At 36.9% G+C, this 25,952-nt stretch overlaps 13 protein-coding genes and 1 non-coding gene across 14 annotated transcripts; 4 read left to right on the forward strand and 10 right to left on the reverse strand.

The window, feature by feature from the left end:
- On the forward strand, nt 1-2,550 carry NESG_01088 (uncharacterized protein; the record flags this gene model as incomplete). The annotated part of the gene is made up of 1 exon (XM_053048727.1): nt 1-2,550. A coding segment is annotated over one exon (2,550 nt), but the record flags the coding sequence as incomplete, so codon positions are not given.
- A 671-nt stretch (nt 2,551-3,221) lies between these two features.
- NESG_01089 (uncharacterized protein) lies at nt 3,222-4,646 on the reverse strand (the record flags this gene model as incomplete). Its single annotated transcript, XM_053048728.1, has 1 exon — nt 3,222-4,646. One exon carries the CDS (start codon nt 4,644-4,646, stop codon nt 3,222-3,224), a length of 1,425 nt encoding a protein of 474 aa, XP_052904533.1.
- An 865-nt stretch (nt 4,647-5,511) lies between these two features.
- Nucleotides 5,512-6,894, reverse strand: NESG_01090 (uncharacterized protein; the record flags this gene model as incomplete). Its single annotated transcript, XM_053048729.1, has 1 exon — nt 5,512-6,894. The coding sequence occupies one exon, from the start codon at nt 6,892-6,894 to the stop codon at nt 5,512-5,514; it is 1,383 nt and encodes a 460-aa protein (XP_052904534.1).
- A 452-nt stretch (nt 6,895-7,346) lies between these two features.
- NESG_01091 (uncharacterized protein) lies at nt 7,347-8,459 on the reverse strand (the record flags this gene model as incomplete). Its single annotated transcript, XM_053048730.1, has 1 exon — nt 7,347-8,459. One exon carries the CDS (start codon nt 8,457-8,459, stop codon nt 7,347-7,349), a length of 1,113 nt encoding a protein of 370 aa, XP_052904535.1.
- Nucleotides 8,460-8,551: 92 nt separating this feature from the next.
- Nucleotides 8,552-8,812, reverse strand: NESG_01092 (uncharacterized protein; the record flags this gene model as incomplete). The annotated part of the gene is made up of 1 exon (XM_053048731.1): nt 8,552-8,812. The coding sequence occupies one exon, from the start codon at nt 8,810-8,812 to the stop codon at nt 8,552-8,554; it is 261 nt and encodes an 86-aa protein (XP_052904536.1).
- A 483-nt stretch (nt 8,813-9,295) lies between these two features.
- Nucleotides 9,296-9,502, forward strand: NESG_01093 (uncharacterized protein; the record flags this gene model as incomplete). Its single annotated transcript, XM_053048732.1, has 1 exon — nt 9,296-9,502. The coding sequence occupies one exon, from the start codon at nt 9,296-9,298 to the stop codon at nt 9,500-9,502; it is 207 nt and encodes a 68-aa protein (XP_052904537.1).
- Nucleotides 9,503-10,164: 662 nt separating this feature from the next.
- Nucleotides 10,165-11,172, reverse strand: NESG_01094 (uncharacterized protein; the record flags this gene model as incomplete). Its single annotated transcript, XM_053048733.1, has 1 exon — nt 10,165-11,172. One exon carries the CDS (start codon nt 11,170-11,172, stop codon nt 10,165-10,167), a length of 1,008 nt encoding a protein of 335 aa, XP_052904538.1.
- Nucleotides 11,173-11,937: 765 nt separating this feature from the next.
- NESG_01095 (uncharacterized protein) lies at nt 11,938-12,924 on the reverse strand (the record flags this gene model as incomplete). The annotated part of the gene is made up of 1 exon (XM_053048734.1): nt 11,938-12,924. The coding sequence occupies one exon, from the start codon at nt 12,922-12,924 to the stop codon at nt 11,938-11,940; it is 987 nt and encodes a 328-aa protein (XP_052904539.1).
- Nucleotides 12,925-13,710: 786 nt separating this feature from the next.
- On the reverse strand, nt 13,711-17,517 carry NESG_01096 (uncharacterized protein; the record flags this gene model as incomplete). The annotated part of the gene is made up of 1 exon (XM_053048735.1): nt 13,711-17,517. The coding sequence occupies one exon, from the start codon at nt 17,515-17,517 to the stop codon at nt 13,711-13,713; it is 3,807 nt and encodes a 1,268-aa protein (XP_052904540.1).
- A 1,644-nt stretch (nt 17,518-19,161) lies between these two features.
- On the forward strand, nt 19,162-20,856 carry NESG_01097 (uncharacterized protein; the record flags this gene model as incomplete). Its single annotated transcript, XM_053048736.1, has 1 exon — nt 19,162-20,856. One exon carries the CDS (start codon nt 19,162-19,164, stop codon nt 20,854-20,856), a length of 1,695 nt encoding a protein of 564 aa, XP_052904541.1.
- Nucleotides 20,857-21,021: 165 nt separating this feature from the next.
- NESG_01098 (uncharacterized protein) lies at nt 21,022-21,267 on the reverse strand (the record flags this gene model as incomplete). The annotated part of the gene is made up of 1 exon (XM_053048737.1): nt 21,022-21,267. The coding sequence occupies one exon, from the start codon at nt 21,265-21,267 to the stop codon at nt 21,022-21,024; it is 246 nt and encodes an 81-aa protein (XP_052904542.1).
- Nucleotides 21,268-21,495: 228 nt separating this feature from the next.
- Nucleotides 21,496-21,610, reverse strand: NESG_01099. The gene has a single exon (XR_008288885.1). It is a non-coding gene; the product is annotated as a 5S ribosomal RNA (ribosomal RNA).
- A 472-nt stretch (nt 21,611-22,082) lies between these two features.
- NESG_01100 (uncharacterized protein) lies at nt 22,083-22,772 on the forward strand (the record flags this gene model as incomplete). Its single annotated transcript, XM_053048738.1, has 1 exon — nt 22,083-22,772. The coding sequence occupies one exon, from the start codon at nt 22,083-22,085 to the stop codon at nt 22,770-22,772; it is 690 nt and encodes a 229-aa protein (XP_052904543.1).
- A 382-nt stretch (nt 22,773-23,154) lies between these two features.
- Nucleotides 23,155-25,839, reverse strand: NESG_01101 (uncharacterized protein; the record flags this gene model as incomplete). Its single annotated transcript, XM_053048739.1, has 1 exon — nt 23,155-25,839. The coding sequence occupies one exon, from the start codon at nt 25,837-25,839 to the stop codon at nt 23,155-23,157; it is 2,685 nt and encodes an 894-aa protein (XP_052904544.1).
- Between the last annotated feature and the right edge of the window lie 113 nt (nt 25,840-25,952).

Genomic DNA, 25,952 nt, shown 5'->3' on the forward strand with positions numbered 1-25,952 from the left:
ATTGGAAACCAGAATGGATACATGTACAACAAGCGGTTTTTTTCTTCTGAAATAGACACAGACTATATACTTTCTAAGAAAGAAATATCTGATGAAAACGAACAAGAGTACAACTTTAAAAGAAAGCCAGTGAATGACAGAGTACACAAAGACATGGACACAAAAACCCCAGAAGGCAGGTATCTTAGCATGTATCACACCCTGCTGATAAAGATGTTTCCGTCTGCAGATGGAGACCTCTCCATTGAGGCAGGAAGGTCAAATGCACTTACAAACTTCCTAAGAGCAGATCATGTTAAAAAGGACACAAAGTACATCCTCGCTGCGCTGCTGCTGCTCTCAGAGGGCGTTGACATTAAAATAGCAGTAGACTACAAAGGAAAGAAAAATAATCTTGTCATAAAAAGTAAGACGTGCAAGAAAAAAGTATTTGTAAATGTAGAAATGCATACTGCAGGTATAGACCCAGTTACTAATGAGCACAGTGAAAACATCTACCAAAGTGAGGCGGCTGGAATTGTTAAGTTCTATATGCAGTGCAAAGACAATTCATTGCTAAAGAAAGGAGGTGAGTTTGCAATGCCAGCCACAAAAGAAGAGTTTGAAAGTGGAAAGTTTCTGAACAATGCAGCCTTCCTTATACAGACATACATCTACGAGTTCATTGACACAGCAGAAGACTACAAGGACTTTGTGAATGCAGCGCATGAACTACTGGTTGACCAAGTAACTGAAAAGGAGAACCCCGAGCAGACTAAGAAGAAGGGCAAGAAGGGCAGAATATTTGATGAGCTTTTCGTTGCAAAAGAAGAACTTAGTGAAAATATAAAGTACATTGAAAAATTCTATAGCTTTATAAAAACTATAAATGAGAATACTAATTTTCCCTTCTGCAATGCTAATCAGCTGCCGAAGTATACTAGAGTGCCGCGTTGTAAACTAGACAAGTCTGGCTTTGAGAAGGACCAAGCCTTATACTATAGCAACTGTGTAGAGACGGCTCTGCTTGGGTTGTTCTGCTGCCTAGCATATAATTCAGAGACAGGAAAGTACGAAACTAGCCACATGGGAGAGGGAGTAAGCAATGAGTTGGGAGACTTCTTTGGAGACTATCCTAAGCCAACAGAAACCACAAACTTTGAAATGCACAAACGATGGAGTAAAGTTGTTGCTTGCTTAAAGAATGAAAAGATTGACTACGTGCAGAGTAGAAATGAACTTTTCCCTGGGGTTGAAAATATATTTCTGGCAATTGCAGAAATAACAGGCAAGAAGAAAGAAATACTAAAGTTAGTTGAATGTATAGAGAATATATGCAGAACAGGAGAATTAGATAATAAGCAAAAGGAATACATATCGAATAAGATAGAATCAATTATTAAGGCTTTGTCAAAGAATAAGAATGTGAGAGTAGAGTGCAAACAAATGAGACTTGAGACAAGACCAAATGGAAAGGCAGATATTTTCGCTGAGATTAACATTATTTATACTTTTGATGAAGAGCAGGATAAAATTTCTTTAGATATAAAAAAAGGACATGCAAATCTTGTTCTTCTTCGATCTTTAGGGAATAACTCTTCACAAATTAAAGAAGAGTATGAAGAAGTAAAAAATACTTGCAGTGGTGTAGACAGCTATTTAGGATACATTGCGAATCAGTACGTTAGTGTGGAGTTCGATTCTTTAAATAATAATCGCGCAGGTCTTTCAAATAATCTTAGAAAAACCATAAAATCAACTATACAGGAAGAATCTAAAGGTATATCTAGAATATTCTTATTCGGAAGGATTTCTGACATCAATGTTAAAAGCGCTATTATGAATATTTTTATAGACAGTACTATAGACAAAGAGGTAAGCTCAACTAGCTCCATGAAGCGGTTTACAGCAAACATTTTAGGAAGTGTTCCTCTCAATGATCCTGGAACAAGATATATGATGCTAAAGCACTTCCCATTTCACACAAGCTGGCAAGAATACTATCCAAGGCTTGGATTTAAGCCATTGGAGCCTATCCCAAAAGAAGATTGTATTTGGAATCAAATAGGAACATACGAGATGTGCGATGCTCTACTAGATCTCCCAGCGCCCATTGCATTACAAGCCGCATGCAACTATCTTATAGCAGCTGCGAATATCTTACATGTAGGGTTTTTAGGATTAGAGTGCATAACTTTAATGTGTATATTTGAACATATCATGTCTAATGGGGAAGTAAATAACTTGGTGAAAGCCCAATCCATTCTCAAAGAATCTATGGATGACTATAATTTAAATCAGGTATATATTCCATGGTTTATCCATACATGTGATATGGCTCGTAGAGTCTCACCTGAATTTGTTAAGAAAGTTTACGACTCTATACTCTTTGATAATTATCCAGAACCATTTGTGTGTTCAGATCGAATAGAATACCGTATGGAATTTTCTAGAAACTGTCTAAATCTTTTAAAAGCAAATAAAGGTTTCTTCTGCTCAGGCTCAAAGGATGAAAGCAAAGGCATAGAAAAGTATGATGGGCTGGTAGCATACTTGTCGAGATTCAATTGATGAGGGCGTGAAGCCTAATTCCTGTGTCAGCAGTATAAGTTGATGCTAGCCATTGACTTCCGGAGATTTTCCTGCAGAAAAGCACGCTACAAGGGGATATACTTACTTACATATAATTCATTTTGAATGGGTTGCACTTTTAGCCTTTCTCCATTCAAGGGCGAATAGCTAACGAGGCTTCGGGTAGTATGACGAAAGACATCTTTCAGATGCTTCTGTTTTTGTCTAGAAAACTCTATTCTGGCCGGGCATAAATAAAGGACAGGAAATAAATTTATTCTATATTTTTGTATGATTGAGTGTAGCGATTCATAAAGAGAGAAATAAGCTATACTTCAAAACAAATTTTTAGTCTTAAGATTTATATTTGAATATAACCCGAACCCGATGTATCTACAACAAAATAGCGAGAAAACTATTTTATCGCATTTTCCTAACATACTTAAAATGTAAAAGCTTTTCATTAACATAGGTTTATTAAAATTAAATAAATTTCTGACTTAACAAACCTGCAGTTATATCCATCCTCTATACCAACTACGAAGAAGTAGAATTAAAAATAAAACAAAAAGAAAAGAATTTTAGCTTTACTTCACATACAAGTAAAAACACAGCAAAACAGAGCCAACTGCACTTTATTTTCTTGAATATAATCTGAATAACCCAAGGCCCTAGCTAGATGCAGAACTATATATTCTAGAATTATGTCTTTCCAACACCTCTTCTGCACGGGTCAATGCATCACTTTTCACAGAAACAACTTCTTTCTGCTCTGCATACTTGCTTTCTGCTGCATCGTATGCTATGTACGCTTCATGTCTTTCTATTGCCCCAGATATAACGTCTTTCTGTAGATTACAGATATCACTACTCTTGCGAATAAACCTTTCTAGACTTTCTATATGCTTTGTGTGCCCTTCTAATATCTTGTTTAGTGCCTCTGACTCTTTTCCTTCGTTATTCTTTTTAAAATACTCTGCCTCTTTTTCTCTCACAAAAAGCTGCAACTTTTCTTTCTCATATATTTTTTTATACATCTCTAAAGTGTACTCTAATATAATAATTAAATTTTTCTCCATGTCTACTACACTTGAATAGTATCTGGCGCTGTCTTCTCTTGAATTATAAACAGTTTTTTGCATTTTTTCTATGCATTTAAGACGCGGCTTGTTCTTTTCTTTTTCGGTTTCTAGGATATTACTTAGCTCTTTTATCTCTTTCAGCAGCACGCCACTACTTTTTATTTCGCTGCTGCACTCAAGGCGTATGGTAGGGGCTATTTGAGCATTTATAGGTGAGGTGCAGTACTTGTTAACCTCTTGTGTTATAGAACTTAATTCTTCATAAACCGAATCATATTCCCACTTAGACTCTATATAACTTGCTTCCACCCTCGCAAACTCTTTATTCTTATTCTGAAAGATACTTTGAGATAGCTCTGCGGCTCTACCCAGCTCTTCTAGACAGGCTACCTCTTTTTCATATTCTTTTTCAGCTATATCCACAGCCTGCTTAGCAAGATCTCGCTTTCTTTTCTCTTCTTCTATAGAAAGAGGGGGTTTTCTTTCGTCTAGCATAGGTGCATCTAACAGATCTGAACTTCCACAAATAGTGGCATCACTAGTTTCTTGTCTATCTAGCGCGTGTTCGTCTTCTGTTTTTTCACTCTTTCTCTCTTCTATTTCTTTCCCATTCAACCCAAGCACACCAGTGTTTGTCCCCTCTATTTTTTTTTCTCGTTTACCTTTGCTAGTCTTTTCTTTCAATTTCTCTGCTGCCTCATCATCTGCGCTTACACCTACTGTGCTTACACATGCGGTATTTGCGTTTGTCTTAGATGTGCTGTCACTTTCTGAGCTGACTGTATCTGCTTTCTTTGCTTCTTTTTTTACTGCGGGCTGGTTTCTTATCTTCCCCCTTTTCCTTCCCATACTGTGTAAAGAAGGAGGTAATGCGCTCTTTTTCCCACCCTGCCATGCATTCTGCAGAGCATCTGTGCGCACGCCCAAATATATTCCGAATACTGCCAGTCCAAGTATAATAATGCCAACAGCAGAGACTTTTGCGATAATATCTTTCTTATGCATTGCCTCCATCCAGGCTTTCAACTATTCTCTTCTTATATGTGCGCATAAATTAATCATTTAGATTCTTGCTATAATATTGACCAGTAAATTTGCATATTTATATTTCATTATAAATATGACACGAATAGCCCGAGTTTTTACCCCGTGAATAAAATTTAATAAAAGTGAAAATGACATCAGGGGTTTATTTATTACCCCATACATAGCCAGAAATTACTTGCACACAAGTGTATTCTCAGATAAAGCCCTGATATGCACTGCTTCTCATCACATACAGACCACTCAGACATGGAACTACAGCGTTCTCTACCACTCTCAGCCTTCATAGCATTTTTTAGCTCTTATCTAAATTAAAATATTTATCTTTTAGAAATCCTCTCTCTTTCTTGTTATTCCTGATATTTATGGAAGCACAGAATAAAACGTGCACAATGAGTATAGCTCCACTGCGTGTGGTGCTAGATAGCCTGCACTTTGATACTCTATGCCTTATATAATCTAAATTCTTACACATTTCTCTCATTTATGCTTTAAACCATCTCTATATAAAATAGATCATTTGAATTCTTGTTCTAGTATTACTCATACAAAGAGCATCTCTGTACCTCTTAGCAAGCACAACTCAAATAGCTAGTTCGAATCCTTGGCCATAAATAAGTTTTAGTAAAAGTAAAATAAAAATAGCATAAGAGGTTTAGTTATTACTACACACAGCTCAAAATTACTGCCAGCACACACCCCATATTATCCGATTCCTAGAGACCTGAGGAACTCTGCTTCCTAGCGCATAAGGCTGCTTAGACATGACACTGCTGCATTCTCTGCTGCATTCTCTGCTGGTTATTCGGGTTATTTGGGTTATATGCGATAAAGACTAAACTCGGGTCACAAGTCGGTATTGAGATCCGCTTAAAGTATATTCCCTCAGCTTGTTCTCTGCTTTACACAGAGCCTTCTCTGCTCTGTTTACATTTATCTCTTGCCTTTCAAACGCGCTTTTTGCTATATCATATGCATTATATGCATTATATACTTCGATTGTTTCTGGCATGATTTCTTTCTGAATGCTGGTTATCTTTTCTATAACATCAATTCCCCCCTCCACATACACTATGTACTTTCTATGCAATTCAACCAGCTTTTTTAGCCGGTTGGTCCTCTCCTCATCCTTTTTAAAATACTCAATTTCTTTCTCGCGCGCCGAGCACATCAATTGATCTCGGGCATGCAGCCTTTTAAACATATCTAAAGTACATTCTATAACCTGGATGGCATGTCTTTCTACCCTTACTTCATTTAAATAGTACTTTAAGGAGTCATTGATTGACTGGTGCATCATATTTTTTAGCATCTTTGCATAACTAAGCTCTAATAGGTGCATATCATTCATAATTTTTCGATCCATCTCTATAGCATCTATTTTTGCACATAGCGCGTTGATTCTTTTTATTTGTCTGTCGTATTCAGCGTCAAGGCCAATTGGTATTTCAAGAGGATTATTGGCTTTGTAGCAAGCATTGATTTCTCTGTTTATAGCATCTATTTTTTCATAGCAAAGAATGTATACATCAATAAGATCTTCGTATGTACTTTTAATGGTTTTTAAGCTATTATTCTTTTCTTGAAAGACCCTGGAAGCTGAATTAACAGCAGTATCCATCTCTTCTATCATTTCTAACTCCTTTTCGTACTCTTCTTCAGCTATATAGACAGCCAGTCTTGCATTCTCTATGCCATTGTCAGATTCTTCTGCTATAATTGTGGGGCTTTTTTGTTCGCCTGGTTCCGATTCAGGCTGCGGCATAGAAATGCTGCATGTACATAAGTCACTATCCACTAACTCATCTAGTATGCTTGAATCTTCTTCCTTTGTTTGCACACTATCCTGGTCTTCTTTCTCATTTGAGTCTAGCGCAGGAACAATTTTCTCTTCTTTTTTTTCTAAACTTTCTGTCTCTGTCCTTTTTTCTAATATGCACAATGCATCCAGATCAGATTTTATATTTTCTAAGATTTCATACAAATCCTTTTTATTGCTTGTGCTACTAGAGCATAAGTTGGCTTGTACATCTTCTGCTCCCACACTGTCCACTGTAATGGCTGTTCTTCCCTCGTCTGTGCACTCCAATGTGTCGGACTGCAGTTTACTTAATACTAGCGCGTCTGATGCCCTTAAATAGAGCCTAATTTCAGCAAAACCTACTAGGCCTGCTACAATCAGAAGAAAATAGCTTTTTATCTTAAAAGGCGCCATCATTAAACTTTAGTATTATTCGGAAACTTAGCTCTTTAAATATCTTTGAGATTATTCAATTGTCTATTTCGGTATAATTGGAAAAATAATTAATAAATGGCCTTTTTATTCCAACAAACATCCTTATTCTATTGTTATTGCTATTAGTTTACTTCAAGTTTTCCGGTTATATGCTATAATTGAAAATCATTTGTATTTTTATTTTAATACTTTTCTGTGGATATAACTCAGTGAAGAATTTACAATATAGCGGCATACAATTGAACTAGCTATAATATAACTCTGGCTACTGCTCTTTAGTGTCCTAGCAAGTACTTTAGTTAAAGCAGCCTATTTCTACAGGCTCGCGCGCAAAAAGTATTAGCGCACAATTTTTAAATAACTTTATTAAAGCTTACTTATCAATGTATGAGTTAATTGAATAATCTTTTAATTAATCCAAGCCTTTACATACTCTACTTGTTGTCTTTAACGCACACTATAGGTTCTATCTCATCAAACAGTTTTGCTAGACTTACTTTACATCCCCATCTAAGAGAATAGTCTTTGAAGTCATTCCCAGATTTTATTATTTGAAATAAGGCATAGCATTCTTTTACCAGAGTATGCCATTTGCCGTGCTTAAATTGGACTATACCCAGAATAATCCACAGCAAAAACTGGTTACTATGTCTCATATAATCAAAAACCTGAATTGCTTTTTCTGTTTTCTTCATAGACTTAGCGATTTCAATGATGTGCTGCGCAGTGGTTCCATCCCGTGTCAAAATCTTGACAAATAAATCCTCTGCTTTAGGCATACCACTGAGTTTTTTAGCAAAAGATTCCAATTCTGAATAGTAACTATCTTTCAGGCAATTTCTTCGGCAATTAATCATTAGGTCTTTAATTATATCAGCATATCCTATATCTAATGCAAAGTTTGTGCTTTTTGCAAAGTGTAGTACTTCTTCTATTGTCTCCATAAAAATTTTCGGATCTTTATATGCACTCTTATCAATGCATATATGTGAATGGTACCTATCTTCCAACCCCAAACTAAGCAACAAAAAAATCATATCTCTATCCTTTTTATCCATGGACTGTGCGCTTCCCATGATGTTATATGCTAGTTGCATAGGGTAGTTGGTAGTTCGGCTTTTATCAGGCATTGCATATAGCAGAGCCCCGAATACAATGCTTCTTTTATAGTTTGATCTGTGGATTTGTGGATCAAGTAGGAAAGTATCGATATCATTGTACTTGTTCCCATGGAGAAGAGTGGGCTGCGTCTTTTCATCTGGGTTAGAGCAGCTTTTGCTCTCTGCTTTAAGATTGCTACCTCTCTGTATACTTCTATTTATATAGGAGTTAAGCGTCTCTATATTAAATGGCACTGCATCTTCTACTTCCTTGCTTATCCTATGCATTTTAAAATGGGATTTCCATTTCAGCTTATTTCTTTCTTTATTATACTCAGGATGGACATCAAATTCATATAAATAGTAACCGGAAATTTTTGCATTCCTCTTTTGATTGTCATGCACGTGTACACCTCCAAATATATCATTATACGCTTTCTCAATCATATTTATATCTCTTATATGTATGCGAATAGAAATACTCTTACTTAGTGTAATTTTCGTAATTACTTTTGTCAGATATTTTTTTATATTGTTTACTAGTTCGGTTTCAGCACTTCCTCTTGCACAATATAACTTTTATATAACAAGTCAATATCCATTAGTTCCTGTATCTTTAGCTTGATTTCATCTGCTTTTTCTCTGTTTTCTCCTTCTTTAAGTTTCTCTCCAAGGATTCTTATGGTCTTCAGTCTTTTCACATCAATCACGCCTAATATTTGTAATTTCATTTCATTTTTCTCTTCTTCAGTAGCGTTTGCATCTTCTGTAAGCTTCTTATAAAGACTTTTTACTTCCAATAAAAACGGCAGTATTTTTTACACGCAAGGCATTAAGAATGGTTTGGTTATTTGGATAAGTATGTTAAAGTTAAATTTAAACCAAGCTATTTAAAGAGTTGAGTTTTTGAATAGATAATAAATTTTAACAATGATTTCTTGTAAGAAATCAAGTCTGTTTGTAGCAAAACTTCAATTTTTCTTAAACCCTTCGGGCTATATAAAATACATGCAAAATAGAATAATTGCGCCTGAGCTGTCTAAAACTAAGAAGTGTAGCTTGGCCACAGAACAAAGTGTGGCCTAGTGAAGAGAGCATACTAGCAAAGACAAACTCACAGTGCAAGAAGCAGCCACAAACACTCTCAAGGTATCAATAAAAGCTCTCTGATATAAAGAACTTTTCTTCTTCAGTTACTATTTGTAGGATAAAGTGCTTTCTTTACTATAATCCACCACTATTTATCTGCTCGCTTTGTCCTTTTATTTTTTTCTAATTCCTCCATGTGTTTTTATTCTCCTATATATTGGGAAATAAAGTGTATACTCCATATAGTGAAGCAATTTATTTTACATAGATATAAAAAGAGAAATAAAGCAGTAGAGGCAGAGAAAAGAAGAAAAGTAGCACATTCCAAAGAACCATCACTCGTCAGACATGAAGAGAGAAACGAGAAGAAACAGAGAGAGCAGCATACTCTAGGTAAGTAGAGAACGAAACAAGCATTTATTGACAGCTATACACACACTCGTATACACTCATCATAATAATCTGTATTATACACCATAGAGCTATATAGAGATACTGTTGGCTTTCCTTACCTCAAGGGCATTGAAACCTGCTTCCCGGATTAGCAAAAGTAGATTGATGTTGGTCTTTTCCTTCCGGTTTTGTCTGTAGACTAACACGCTACAAGGAGCTCTAATTGCTTACGCGACACATAATAGTGATCTATGTTTGTGTAATACAAAGTCTTAAATTACAATCTAATGTGATAATATTGTTTTGTTGTGTAAACAAACTTTAGTAAGTATCCACTTTACAAACCATATAGATGATGAGAAATAAATTATATCCAAGTTTAGTATGACTAAGTCTAATATTTTAAAAAGAAAAATTCAGCTGATACATTGTCTGCGCATCCATCACATTATACGCATGCATAGCATAAAGGCAGCTCTGTTAAACATCCTCTGGATACACTCTGAGTTGAGCTTTATTTTTATTTTTCTCTGACTATGCACATATTGAAGGAATAGGCTAATAGTGCACAGACACTGTAATTGCCTACTACCACTCAACTCTCTTATTTAGACCGTTTTAATGAGCACATAAGTACTTTAGCTATATTAGAGCATCTGTACTTGCCCGCCTAGTCAGACTTAAAAGTTTTTGGCATAGTGCACTTAACATCGCTAAATAGCGTAGATAGATCCCGTATAGGCCGTCTGAGATCTGTTTTTTCGTCTTCAGATATGCAGAGACAGAGATAATCATTTGCTTTTGCTAATAGCTTAGAAATTGAATCAGTCTCCTGATTATAGATATTCTTTAGCAAATTTAAATTTTTAGCTATATTATTCATATTTTCCGCATTTTTTTCTATATATGTCTCCGTATAATGAATGTTTTCTTCTTTTATACTTTCATTAGTTTGATCTCCTGTGACCAGAACATAGTATGCTTCTAGGTTCCGCTCATATTCTAGTTCTTTCTTCATTACTTTGTCCACTAAAATTGCCTTGGCATCTGTGAGGCTTAAATATTTTAAATTCATTTTCATTTCTTTCCAGCATAACCACTTGAATTCTATCAGCGCCGATAGATAAATAATGTAGAGCTCCTTTGAGCCATATTTACGCGTATCTGCATGATCCAGATCTATCTTACCTTCAATTAATATTTTCCTTTTATCTATAATCTTATTCAAACAGGAATCTTTTTTTAAGTTCAGACCCTCAATTTCATTCAGCTGGCCATTATATTCTGTTTTTTTGTATTTTGCTATTGGGTAGTTCCTTATACTGCAAAAATCGCATGTCTCGACTATACCAGGGATGGCAGACTTGATTGCTTTGTATATTTCGCCTATTTTATTATTCCTCAAATCGCTACAGACTGCCTCACTGTCTACTTCAATAAAAGCCTTTACAGCTGCACTTGTCGGATCATTGGAACCTGTTAGTAGGTTTATTATTTTTTCTCCCAGAATTCGGGTTATATCGGGTTTTACATCTGTAGGAATATTATAATGAGCATGCTTTTCTATTAATGGTTTTTTATCTTGAAAAAGATACAAAACAACTATACCGAAGAGAAGAGACATCCCAATAAGAGCGAAAAGCGGGGACACTATATTGTCTACAAATTTATCTACCATTCTTTTTTTTAATTTTTTTCTTCTTGTATACTTTACATCTAATGATTATTTTTATATTAATATTCTATATACTGCTATAGGGTATCTTTTTATTCAGAAAACAAGCTAAATGCACACTCTCTAAGATAAACACTCCAATGCGCCTGACTATAACAAGGCCAGTATGCCATCCATACTTATTTCTTATGTCTTTTATATCTTCAAACAGGGTTTTCCAAATTTATACTATTTCCCCGTCTAGAAGGCCTATGCATGAATGTTCAGAATAAAATAGTTCAACATAACTCTTATAAGTACATAGTGTGCAATTTTATTAAGAGTTCATATTATATCAGGAGAGTTAAGTATCCTTATAGAGGGCAGAGCTCATCTGCATTTCAAAGATAAATAAACACTCTCACTATAAATTGTATTTTTATTGCGCTGCAACTCATGCACTGCTATGTTTTTCTTTCTAGCTGAAGTGTGTATATTAAGCACTCTGCGCTGAGAAAAAAAATAAAATACAACCCGTGTGTCTTGTACATAGTGCGTAGCTTTTAATAGATACAAAGACTCTTAGACATACTCTCATAGAAACCTAATCCGCGTTTACACAACAGAGATTCCTGCTGCCTATACCTTTTATTTTCAGACCACTGACAGCACACTCTAGAATCTGCGCTGCAGTTCCTATGGCCCAGCATAGATCTCTGTGTCTTTGTACTTGCTAGAATGTCTGTATTGGTTGGGATACTAGGCATATCTTTAGTAGACCGATGCACTTCATACTCTTAAATGTCCCTTCGCCATTTTGTACGCCTTGCCAGCCTTTTCTACAAGTGCATTCTGCTCTTCACACAGGTTAGCTACAACGTGATATGCTAGATATGCAGATTTCAGCATGTCTGTTTTTAATATACACAACTCCTGCAGATCGTTCAGACTATTTATCCAGAAAGTAAGGCTATTTAAACACTCCATTGCCTGCAGATGCGCCTCTGCTTTCTTCAGAGAGTGTCCTTCTGCACTGAGACAGACATTGATTATCTCTGCCACAGTCCCAAATATTGACTTATTCTTTATTCTTTCAAATAAATCCTCTAGACATAGCAATTTTAGTGAGCTGTCCAGAATATCCTTTGAGGCTATGTACTCTTGCTTGATTTTGCTGCTGTATGCCTTCTGCGCCTCTAGCTTCTGGCTTATATATGCTATATAGCTTACTCGTGACACTTTGGTGCTTTCTATTGCGCAGTCCACCTTTTTTTTATTAAGCAATACATCCAAACAATGCGCAGCTTTCTCCAGCTCGTTTACTTCAGATGAATTAGCCCAAATGCAACCCAGATAATCGCAATCTTCTATGTCTATATGGGAGGCGTGTTCTTTTTTATCTATGCACACTAATTCGCAGTAGATGCTGGCAAGAATTGGAGAGCTCATCTTTGCATTGCGCCATCTTTCAGCATGCGCATCTATACCTATTTTTCTCTCGGCATATGCATTTACAGCGTCTCTATACTTTATTTCATACTCATCCCAAGCAAGATCCACAGCATGTCTTTTGCTCTTAAATTTATCTAGCTCGCTTAAATACTTTCTGTGAAGAATATTTGCATTCTGCTCTCTAGTTTGAAGCTTTTCTTTAAAATTTATATCTGTATACTTTGAGCACACTCCTGTCTCTAAATATAACCCGAAACCTAAAAACCCAGCACATATCAGTCTTATAGTAGCCAGAGCGCGCAGTGTTCGTGTTTTTCTGCCCATCTAATGTATAACCTAAATTTTTATTTATATAGTTTTGCAGATAGCTATTTAAATTCAATTGTAGTTTTCTTAAATTGAGATGGTGCGCGTGTACCTATATTAAGGCTTTATATGCATACTATATGGTGCACTCGGTTTATATACTATAGATGCTGGATCGTAGGTTTTTGACAACTGGAGTGACTTCTTTTTATTTCGGGTTATACTATACAAGTGTAGTAGTCTTTCTCTGTAATATATGCCCATATAAATGGAAAAAACAGGATATCAGACACTTGATTATCTACTCAGGGGAACATTTGTGCATGTTTTGTAAATTCAGCAAAGGGTAGGTTTTATGTGTCTGTCAATATTTTCTCTCAAAATTGCGGGCCATCGGGCCTATATTCTGCAGTCTAGCGGCTTTTGTTTTTGCAAAGACCAGAAATTTTTTCCTGCACCACACTCACATGCAGTCTTTGCAGCTTTCTTACTCTATTTTTCAAGTCTACTTTTAGCTGCTTTGCATTATAGATATGCTTTAATTGCATGTGGATTATACAATCTGAACGATTTCTAGCGCACACAAAGATAAAATTAATAACTTTAATGATTGGTTCGCTTGGTTTCTTAAAAAAGACATTATTAAAACTTTAGTATTTATTCAAAGGCTTACCCCTTTAAATGGCCTAAGTTTAATTAATTGGCAATCCAGATCTAATTTTAGCTCTATTTGTTGTTAAGCAGTGTTTTGTCTATTACTATCATTGCTCTTTTGTTTCTTCTAACAACATTTGGCTTGGCAGATCATGGGTTAGCAAGCTTTTGGATGGCAGGTTTTGGGTTGACACGCCTTTTCTTTCTATTCGTTTGCTTAGTAAATTTTGAATCAGTAAGCCTTGACTTAGTAAATTTTGACTTAGTAGGTTTTGACTTGTTATGGTTTGGATCGATAGATTCTAGGTCAATAGGTTTTGAATCGGTAAGCTTTGGCTTAGTAAATTTTGACTTAGTAGGTTTTAACTTGGTATGGTTTGGATTGATAGGTTTTTGGTTGGCATCTTCTGAGCTGGGAGGTTCTGAGCTAGAAACTTCTGAGCTAACAATATCTGTTGTGTCAAAATCAAATCCAGTAGATTCTGAATTATGGTCATTAGGGCTATTAGGGCTATTATGGTTATTAGGGCTATTCAGGCTATTCGGGTTATTAGGGCTATTCGGGTTAGTATCTTCAAAGTAGGAAGCTTCTGAGTCGAACATTTCTGAGTCGAACGCTTGTAAGCTGTTATGATTGAGTTTGGGCAATTCTTTTACATGAGCGCTTAAAGAAAAATAGCAATCCGTGTTCGTAGCTTTATCATTGGCATAATTCATCTCTAGTATCCTTTTAAACTCGTCTATATTGGGCTGTTTCATTTCTTTGCACAATATACCTTCTATATTTTTCAACCCCTGACTTCCATCTTCTACTTCGCCTATATACCCTGTAGCTTTCTGGTCATATATCTTAAAATCAATTTTATCATAACAGCCTTTTATAAAATCTTCATAATTTGCGGTATCTTTGTAATAAAGCGCAAGCTGAATGATTTTTATCAAGAAAATATTAATTTTCCTATGGTATTCTTTGATATAAACCGATTTTCTTATTTTATCTACATCTTCAAGAATCTTGTTCATGTACTTCATGGGTTTTTTTCCGCATGTTAGAAATATAAGAAAGGACTTCTTAGCATCGTCACTTTGAGAATTAAGAGTATCGCTTAGAAAATAGATAGAGTCTGTTAAACGCATTACAACCAGCTCAGCTAGCATACGCACATTTTTGTCAAATAATTCCAATTCTATCTTGCGCTCCAATGAAATTTTTACATTTAAATTCACTCTTTCTATCCGATACAATAGTTCGTGGCCAATTATATCTGGAATTATAGCTTTTTTAGACTTTTTAGATGAATCTAAATTTGTATCCTCTGTTTCTGTATTTGGGTCCCACTGTTTAAAGAAATCTAATATTCTCTGTACTTTCTTTGTAAAGTAAGTTATGTTTCGGGTTATATCTGTATTGACATATGTATTTGCAGAGTATTTATGATTTAAAGGCTGGATATGATGCATAATTAATCTATCTGAGAGTTCCATCTTACACGAGGTAGGGATTTCCACAACATTATTTTTAATAAACTGTAAAATATTGTCGTTTTGTAGTAAAGATGAGCTTTCCTTATCTATAGAGAGATACAATGCAAATTCTCTTTTGTAGTTTCTGTCACGTAACATTAAACTGAGAAGAAGAATGTCTTTTTGTTTCTCAAGCTTGGCTATCTCCATACTATTCATTAGAGTTTTTTCTTTATATGAAAAACTACTAGAATTGTAATTGCTTAGATTATTGCTTGCTTGTATGCATAGTCTTAGACACCAGTTAATGAACCATCCACTTTCAGTGCACTTTTTACAATTAGGATATAATTTATCTTTTTCTGTGGTTATAACATTATTGTCGACTGGGGCATTATTTACAAATTGAGTGGTGCCCTTATCGATTGCTTCTTTTAGATCGCCCCACTTTGAACTGATCAAGAAGGAGAAAGATCTGCTGTAATTGCCATGATTTTCATTGAACCCAGCTACTCCAGAAACATTCTCCATGTGGGTTATCGATATTGTCCCAAACAAATCGCTTCTTTCATTCTTCGAGGTCTCTTTATACTCCACTGCTACAACTATCTTTAGGTTTTTATTCATCGCATATTTTTCAACTACTACTGAACTAAAATACTTATTTATGGCATCTGTTAACTCCGCCATCAGATTATTTTGCTTTTCAATAATGCTGTAAATATACTCATAAGGGAGTGTTTCTTCATTATCAATTTTCTCACCTATTATTTTTTCAATTTCGCTTATGATTTCTTTCTGCTCTGTTTTGGATGGATTCTTACATAACATATCCTTGTAGGTATTAATTTTAGTCATTATTTTTTCATCGTATAACTGCTCTATTTTCTCTGCAATATTATCTATCTGTTTTATTTGATATATACCGGCAACCTTCGCAAAGGTATACATTATATTTATCAGACCAGGAGCGAGCTGGTTGCAATCTTTCCGTAAATACCATATTTTTGGGTCTTTCAGATCTTTTACCACATTGTTCCACTCTTCATGCATTTTATTTGACACGACTCCGTACATGTGCTGGTGTTTTTCAAAAAAGCTTTTCAGGCCCTCAGAGGCAGAGCATAGTTTTCTAGTTGTATACGTGTCCCCATCACAATCTTGTGTTACACAGCAGAACAGAGAAAGTAACACTGTTTCTATGTAGTCAATAAAATATAAAGCATTGTTTTTATCAATATTTATATTATTGGCTAAATAGCTATCTAGATACTTATTCATAACATCCATGCCACTATCTACTTGTGACTTGAGTCCATTCGGAGCTTTTGGGTTTTTCGGGTTTAAAGAATTCGGGCTTTTTTCTTGGGAAGCAGTGCATATAGTTGGACTCAAATTCACTGTGTGGTTCCAAAGAAATACTACATCATTCTTTAATTCCTTTTGTACTATATTTTCGACTTCTTTTATAATGTTATTCCAGTCTGAACTTTGTTCTGCTCTTGTGAAGTACTTATTAAATAGCGCTGCGCTTTCTTTATCTGCATGATTTTTCTGCAGCATATTAAACACTTCTTGGACCAACAGCATTGTTTCTTCACTATTCTTCATGCAGTTAAATATATACATTTGAATAAGAAAAACCGGACTGTTAATGAACATACCTTTCATGAATTTAGAATAATCATCTAGGGTGTCACTCTGCTGTTTTTTTTTGAAAGACACCGATGCCCTGTTGTTTATGAAAAAACTTATCACATCGACTACATCCAACAAACGCGTGTTATCGCCCACTTCCTTGCTAGTTATGCTACTTTTCGAGCTTTTTAGATCTATTCTTACGTGTTTGAAAAATATAAACCTATTGCCTAGAACCAATGTTTTCTTATTCTGACTCTCATTAATTGCCAATGGCACATTCACTCCTTCTGCAAGCAGCAACAATGAGGCAAGTATTTTGTATTTATGCTTTTTTACATCTACCCTATTAATAAAAGAGAAAAAAGAGTCTTCTCTGTCTGACCATATGGATGCATACCCATGCATAGAGGGGAACATCAGAGCAATCGTTTTGTTATAATCATTAATATATTGTATATCGTAATTATCACCTTTTATATGGTCTAATTCATCCATTCTCAAGTCACGGGTGTCTTCTAATATATACTCATTTTCTGCAATATACCGCACTGTTGTTTTAGTTTTTTTAATGCCACCTGGTACGAATCTCTTACTGTCTATAAATCCAGCTTTAGTGCACATCAGTGCAGCCAGTGGGTTCAGTACACTATTTACATCTATTTTCCAACCAGTATTTCCATCTGTGCTAAAAAAGTCTTTTTTTTTGAGTAATTCAATATCATTCAAAGAGACTCTGGTATACACTTGGCTTAGCATGACTAGATAACCCAATATGCATATTCCAGCACACCAAGCAGACACTCTGACACTTTTCTTCCTTTCTTTATATACTATACTCTTTCTTATTAGCATTCTTTCTCAGTATATTATTGTGTGTATTTTCATTTCTATTTAAACTTTCATTATTTGTATTTTAAAATCAGTTTTTCTTTTCTATACAGAAATTTAATTATATTTTTATTTACACAAACAAAACATTATTACAAAAACTAAAATTATGCATCATACATGTATATTATGCAAAAGTCGAAAACACACTGCAGCAAGATATGCTGTAAATAAAGAGGGATTCTAAAGAGGATTTATTCACACTACTCATGCCTATTTGGACTGGAGTATTTTGCATGTGCACTTGGCATAGTACTAGCATTATTTATTTCTGTGCGTGCTGTTTTCCATACTTTCTTATGACTATTTGTTTGTGATCTGCTCTTTAGATTTACAAGACTCATTCCGCAATATTTGTATGCTAAATATGCGACTATTGAGCAATAGAAGTAGACAAGCTTGCTTTGGGCTATAGTGTGGCACTGTAAACCCTGCCTAGCGCCTGAAGTTGAGTTCTCAAATAAATACTAAGGCTTAGAGCAATGGCTCCTTAAGAAAACAATTCGTGCAAATTGAATTTCATAGCATAAGTTAAAAATTGTTTAATTCTTCTTTGAACTATGGGATTAAAACAGCACAAGTAAGAAATTAAAATTTAGAATAAATGGAAAAGTGTGCTGCTAGCTTCTTATAAGAAAAAAAGACATGAAGCATTGCTAAATGAAGGATCTAGCTTTATATCTTTGTTTCTTGCATTCCTGCAGAAATAAAGTGTTTTTGCAATACTTATAAAATATTCCCCTCAACAGAGGGTTTATAAGTTTCAATAAAAGCTTCTCTCTTTATACTTTCAATCGCACTTGAATTATTCATGTATATAGAATACTCTTTTTGTCTGCATGTAGTCTTCTCAATTTATTTCATAGTTTTTTCTACTGACCCATACATTTAAGATGCTGCCATTTTCTCTGCACTGCAGTATTATAGCTTTTTCTTGGCCATAGTGTCCACAAGGTCCTTTTCCAGCTTTTACCAATATCATCCTGCTGCTTCTCTTATTTTTCTTTATTGCTGCTGCAGCCAGAGAAATAAGTTTTACATTTCATACAGGATACCCATTACTTTACTGAAGCACTTACAGAAAATATAAACACATATGCAATATGAATAATATAAGAAACAAACCTGAATAGGGCTACGTAGAGAGAAAAGATTATATATATGGCAAAACTACACCGCGCTCTGCTTTATACTGTATTTACAAAATATAAAATAGCTCCAAGGGGTTAAAGAATTGGTGATGTCTTGCATGCATGCATCATTTTTATCCGTTAGAATCCTTCCATGCGTGTTTTCTGCTGTTTATGTTCATCCTTGCTTAAACACGCACGTACACATGTGCTGTGACATGAACCACACCAAGCCGCATTTGGCCCCATGACTGCAAAGAGAGTCTATTCTGCATTTCAGAGAAAGTTCAGTCCACAGACCTGTGCCAGCTTTTATGAAAGCTGCGCAGCACATCTAAACACACAGTCTATGCGAGAAAAAGACATGGTCTCATGCTTTCTCAATACAGTGTGACTGATGATCTGTAAATGAGGATTTACCAAATAAGGAAAATGATCCCGGGAAAAAGACTATAAAGTAAAACACAAAAATGAGTGCATGAACATAAATATAGTAAACACACAAGCTAAAAAGAAAATAACACTAACTGTACTTGGATGCATCGCTGTAGCCGCATTATTTGTTAAGATACCATACATGCCCCGAAGCATAATGGCCTTCCTATCCATAGAGGCACTTATACTTATATTGGTGGTGTCACTTGAAAAACCCGGGAGTTCAGAAAAACTCATTCCTGCCATGATATTTGTGATTATGCATATTTTTGTCTACACAGGAAAGAACAGCATATTCAATTGCTACTCGTCTATAATTGAGAAACTGCCCTTGCTATTGTCATCAGATAAATCTTCTGTTTCAATAGATGCTAAAAAAGAGTTGCTCTCTAAAACAAATCTACTAGTTACGAAAGGGCCGCAGGTGAAAAGAAGGTTGCAAATAAGAGAACTTCCGCAAACAGAAAGAGAAGAATCAGAAGCAGACAGGGAACAATTGAGAGCAGATAGGAAACTGTTGAAAGCAGACAGGAAAGATAGAGATCGATTTCCAATATATAAAATTTTCGATCTAATGCCCGATACTTTGAAAGAATATAAAACTTCCTTGTTTGATTTAGAGTCAACCTTTAATGGCAATCTAAATAATAACCTCAGCAGAAACGCAGAGCTTATAAAAGATGTTCACATCTTTGGTCTGATGGGGCTGAATATTTTTGAAAAAGTAAGCGCGAAAAGCAAAATAAATAGGTATTGGAGTGACATAAAATATATTGAAACAAGGAAAAGCTATGAAAAAAAAAGCAATTGCACATATCGGCCAATTATGATGACTATGTACACTGAGATTCTAAGAAGAGGTCTATGCATAAATACCCTTAACGTAGATCAAGCGATTTTTAATGTTTACTGCATGTGGCTTGAGGATGTTAACAAAACTCTGTGCGCCGATAGTTCTAGTGTGAACATTAGCGAGACATTCACGAACGAGATGCTCGCCTCATACATCCTCAATGAAATGATTACATCAAAAAACTGGCTAGTCACCATACAAACATCCAATAGCCGGCCAAGAATAGGCAAGCACGCAAAAGACTTGGATTTCGGGCCGTGCGTGGTAGTAAATAACTGTTTCTCATGGGCAGACTTCAAAGCAAATAAAGACCCAGAAGTATTATATGAGATGAAAACCCGACTCCAAGACAGAATTGAAAACGTCCCAGAATCGCAGAGAGACCTAAATCTGGACTTGTACAAATACATGGATGCTATTAAAGCACTGAATGGGGGCACATGCACCATCTCAAAAGACCTACCAATAGCGCTGGACCCAGAAAAGTACTACACATATAACTGCATACCTGTAAAAAAGCTATACAGAGGCAATCCTGTATTTGAAGTCCCGCCCCACGAAAATGCAATTGAGTTTGCAAAATTTGCGATGTTCTTCATACATATCCGGTATCTAAAAGAAAAAATAGGTATAGTTAATTATGAATCTATTTTGAAGAATCGGCACATTCTCAGGCAGTCAATGGAGGATAGAACAATTATATGCACCGAGCCAATGTTCAGTCTGGCAGTTGGGATTGTCAAGGCAGCAAGAGAAAAAGATATAAGCGTTAAAAAGATGATTGTAGATGAAATGATTGAGGATGAGTATCTTCAGAAAAAAAGGTCTAATAAAGTCCCATCTTATTTCAGTGACAAAGTGGCCCCACCAAGCATCAAAGGCTAAGGAAAAGTGCATATTAGTGCGTGCAAGGAAAATAGTCTTAAAAAGAGCCTGCCCCAAAGTCTGGAAGAACTGCCGGCACGATACATACTGCAGATGTGTAGAGTGCCTAGGCTATGATGAGTTGCTGCAAAATGTGCTAATTTATTTCTACCCCACATGCTGTAGCTACTCACTCTTCTTTCTGGGCTTCACAGCTTTGTCCAGCAAATCAAAGTATGACTTCTTTAGGTTATAGAAGTTTCTTTCGTATCCTTTGTACTTCTGCACCTGCGCCCGCAGATCCTGCATCTCTTTCTTCAGATTGCGGATCTCTTTCTGAAGGCCCTTTACTTTTTCTACTTCCTCCTGATGCTTTATGGCAGTGTGCGCAATGTACAGCAAAAGAGCAGCTGTCAAGAGCACCAGAAGCATATATGTGTCTGCAGAGGCACAATAAAAATAGAAAGTAAAGGGCAATTGGATTGAAAATTTAAATAAAAGCATGCTATTATTTATTTAGACTACACCCAAGGTTTGTCTAGAAGCCATGTGCAGCAGCCAGCAAATAATTACATCCCACAAAGAAAGTACCCGTCTCTCTGACCCCGTGCACTAGCAGATACCTCAGAGACAGTGCAGTGCAGGTGCGGAAAAGGACAAAAAGTGCAGCACTCTGTGTTCCCACGCGGTCTCCCATCGCAGTACTATCAAAGCTGTCACGCGCTTAACTTCAGAGATCGAACGGGTTCTGGTGTGTACGCAGGCATATGGCCGCACGAGTATTAGTTACCTGCTGGCTCCTTGTGGGCCTATATTAGTCTTAGACAAGTTTTTTCTTCTTGTCTTCTTCTGTGTACTATGTACTCTTTTTATTTAGAGCGTGCCTATGTATTTAAGAATATAACTTGAAATACTGCAGGGTGCTTTGGGCAGGCGTATGAATGTAGGTTATCTGGCTGTGCTTTTATATGTGAGTTTTATTGATGTTTAGATTCATTATACACTGATGTATGTGTGCACTGCATTATTATGTATTTCTTCCATGCAGTGCCTTTAAAGTGCAGTGAATAGTAGTGCGCACAAAAAACTCTAGAAATATATGAAGTCCAGGCATGCGCATTTAGAGAGCACTGCAGTAGTGTGCATCGGCAGGGATAGGGTTTGCTGTAGTCTCTAATATATTCGTGTGCGATCAATTTGATGCTGATCAGTTGCAGCAATATTTAAGAGAAAAGGACAGCTAGCATATGGAGACAATAGGCCGGTTCTTTACTCTGAATTGGACGATTCCAATTTTCTCGTGCCACATTAGAATAATATTCACGGCAAAGGGGAAGCAGGAGAAGTGGACAGCAGAGTACAAAAAAAATGACAAGCAGTGGGCGATAAACAACGAGCTTATAACGTCCTCTGATACGATTGAGTTTGGCTTTGAGAACAACCAGTATTTTTTGGGCGTGGCTGCGCCCTCCTGCGTGTATGCATTTGAGATAAATGAGCTGCAGAAGATTCTGAGTGCAGGTATGGGGACCAGATTCAAGCAGATATACAGAAGCATAAAGAGGCAGCTGGGCATGTCTACAGGCACAGCAGCGCACTACAAAAACCTTTTAAAGACAACAAGCTGTTTTGTGCAGCAGAAGGGTGTTGACATATATGGAAGAAGAATTACTCTGTGGAAGACAGACCCGCAGCAGATAGAAAACTTTCGGGCGATTCGGGCGGGCGTGCAGAATATTTTAGTGAAATTTGTCAACAGAAAAGAGCATGTAAAGGTTTTCTACACGTCTAAAAAAAGCAGTGTGCAGCTGGGAAGGGAAAAGAAGGAGAAGCAAAAAAAGAAACAGAAGGAAGAACAGAGCGAGCAAAAAAGCAAAAAAAAGAGGCAAAAGAGAACAAAGATAGAAAAAAGCCGTGCAAAGAAAGAGCTGTTTTAGTGGCATGTCAGGGAATATTCCTGTTTAACAACGCGGATACAGAAGTGGGCTGTGTGCTGCTCTACGCCAAACTGCCTCGGTTCTCTAAGTGATGCAAGGAGAGTCCTCTCTCTGCAACCATGGGCACGCCTGTTTAGGGAAGTACTTCTTTTTAGGGAATTCAGCTTATATGCGTACGCTACAACTGCAGACATACTTAGATGCATGAGGTGCATACGGGCTAAATAATAAAGCGTGTTTGTGTGCTAGGAAGAGAACTGTAGTGCGGTTTGGATTAGTGAAAATTCTTTTATTCCATAGGCATTCTAGCTAGTAGAAGTATAATAGATGCTGTAGACTCTGTCTTTAGCATTAGCTGGAAAATCTACTTATGCGCTGCAGTCTACTCTGATGCATATAAGCACTGTGCTTTTGTGAAGAATTGCTGTATTTGCTCTAGCTTTTCAATGCCATGCAGAAGCTTATCCTCTATACGGAGTGCAATAAGAATAGATACGGTCTGCTTCAGCTGATTCAGATTAGTGATGTACTGAATGTTTGAATATGTAAGGTCGTTCGTGTGGATCTTTGCATAGAGACTCTTGATAAGCATTTGGCAGAGCGGCTTTTTTGTGCACGCATGGATGAATCCCATCAAGCGGAGCATGCCGGGTGTACCCTCCATTTGATACCAGTACTTTTCTGTGAGCGAAATAACTTGGTCTATTTGCTCTGTGCTGTTTTCTTTAAACAGACAGTCGAATATCCGTCTTTGCATGTACGCAGTTGTCAGAGGGTTGTGCGGGGAGCCGTGGCTCTTCTCCAGCATAATAAACGTGGTTAGGCAGGACAGAACAATGCTAGCGTCATTTCTGTCTAGGACGTGCCCAAAGATTCTAAGAGTTTCAACGGTGCACGCGCCAATCTGCTTGTATAATTTCTCGGAGATTTTTATATTTGGGTAGCAGGACTTGTAGGAGCCGTTGTACAGCAAGCTTGGTAGAAGTGTTAGCTGAACAATATGGTTGTCCAGTTCGCAGCGCCCAAGGATGTTGCTGATAAAGCGCGATACTGGGTGTGCAGCATTTATCTCTCTGCCAGCAGTGTATGCAACGAAGTGCATGATAAGGTTCTTTTTGTATTTCATCTCGTGAATCTTCCCTTTTATAAGCACTCTGTTCATCGGCTGGAAATCGTTTAAAGATAGTTCTCGGATTGCATCCTTTGGTATGGCAACCTTTGAGGAAGAGAAGTATATGGCTTTGGTCCTTGCGTCGATGTGCTGTGCTGTCAGAAGGCCCATAAAGCTTCCCTCGCACTCATACATCCTCTTGAGCTCTAGAAGGCTTGCAGAAGGAGAGCACACTGCCTGGTTCTGCACCGGGAGAAGCTGTAGCTCAGCACCGCGTGGGGTTAAGCATATGCTAATTCCATTGCTCATTTTGGCATCGTTGTATACGATGCAAACTGTTCCGTACACGTCAGTGGTGCCGTCTAGTCTGCGGCTGCTTTTAAGGTTTTTGCAGCTAACAGTCATTTTTTTGTTCTTTAGGAGCAATTCGAATACACTCTGTGTGCACTTCTCTATTTCCGTGTACAGTTCTTCCTCTGGATTGTCGTTTTGAGCAAGAACTTCATAGTACCAGGACAGCTCTTCTTTTTTGCTCTCGTACAGGCCTGTGATGCTCAGAATAACTTTCAGAAGATTCAAAAGCCCGCACTGAATTTCGTTACCTTCCTTTTTATACTCAATCTCTGCCTCACTGATATCTGAGACAACTGCACTCCATGCCTTATGTGCCTCCAGGTCCATTTCCTCAAGTGGAGCACTGAACATTTCAAAGAATTTTCGCAGCTCTACAGACGCATTCTTAATGTGGCCAACTGTATACTTGTGCTCCTTTGGGTTATATGAGAAGCAGCAGAAGAGGCCGTATATGCAGATCTCAGTGCTGTTTCTGAAATATTCTTTCGTCTGCGAGAACTGGTCCAGCTTTCGGTCGTACTGCGGAACCAGCATGGGCGCAGGCAGCTGTCCTATGTATACAAAAGGAAACGCCTTGCAGATACTGATGGTTCTCTGCATCTGCTCTATAGCATGGAAGTATGGTACCATTTCACTATTAGCTGTGCCTACTGGAGAGAAGCACTTCTTTAAAATAAAATCAGCATGTGCTTTCTCTGTACTGGTCTTTGAGTCCTTCCCATTTTCAGTGGCATCAGAAAGTAAACTGTACACTGCCTCAATAAACTGCTTGGCATCTGATGCACTGTCTATAAACTCAAAGACATACACCTGTATCAGGAAGCTTAGAGTATCCAGAAACTCGCCCTCCTCAAACCTTTCCTGGCTTACAGGAGCTGAATTCTGCAGTACATGGTGTTTTTTTGCATAGTATACAAAAAAGCCTATTATGTCCTCTATCTCAGATTTGTTAGTGGTTTGTGCTGCAGTATTTCCCTGGACTTCCTCTGGCACTTCTACAGTAATATCAAAGTATGCAGTCTTTTCTGTCTTCATCCGGATGCAAAGGTTTTTTCCATCCTTTGTGCATTCAATTGGTACCTCTATTCTTTCTGTGAGAAGAAAAAGCGCAGCAAGGATCTGCATGGCATGCTGCCGCGCAGGCTCGCTGCGAAGGAACTGAATAAACGAGCCATTTCGCTCATTTTCTATGGATAACTCTCCATTCTCCCAGGAAAACAGCTGGATCAGTTTTTCATGGTACTCTCTTTCATATGTCTCAGATGGATTGGTACTATTAAGCTGCCCCCACACGGTATCACTCTGAGGCGTCTGTGTTAGTTTGAAGTCAGGCCAGAACTTGTCCTCAGAGGGAAAACTCTCTAGCGAATAGCTTGCTGCTATGCTTGGGGAATAGAATCGCTTGTTGTGCATGTATCCCTCCATGTGGTAAATGTACCCACGCAAAAGGTTCAGTGGACCTGTTAATTCTATTTCTAGCTGTGCAGCAGAGGGCCCTACACGCACACTTTTCTGGATGTGCTGCAGTGTCTCAAAGTCTGGTCTTCCACACACCATATAAAGGCAAGTGGATAGAAGTAAAGCTGTAAACCCTGTTTTCATATGCAGGATAAAAAGTTTTTTATTTTTATATTTGATTTTTCCTATAATGTGCATATTAGAAAGAATAATTCCTTATTTTAGACCATTTATACTGCAGAAAACCAGCAAAATAT

The sequence above is a fragment of the Nematocida ausubeli genome (assembly GCF_000738915.1).
Source record: "Nematocida ausubeli strain ERTm6 chromosome Unknown supercont2.3, whole genome shotgun sequence".
In the NCBI taxonomy this organism is placed as follows: domain Eukaryota; kingdom Fungi; phylum Microsporidia; genus Nematocida; species Nematocida ausubeli.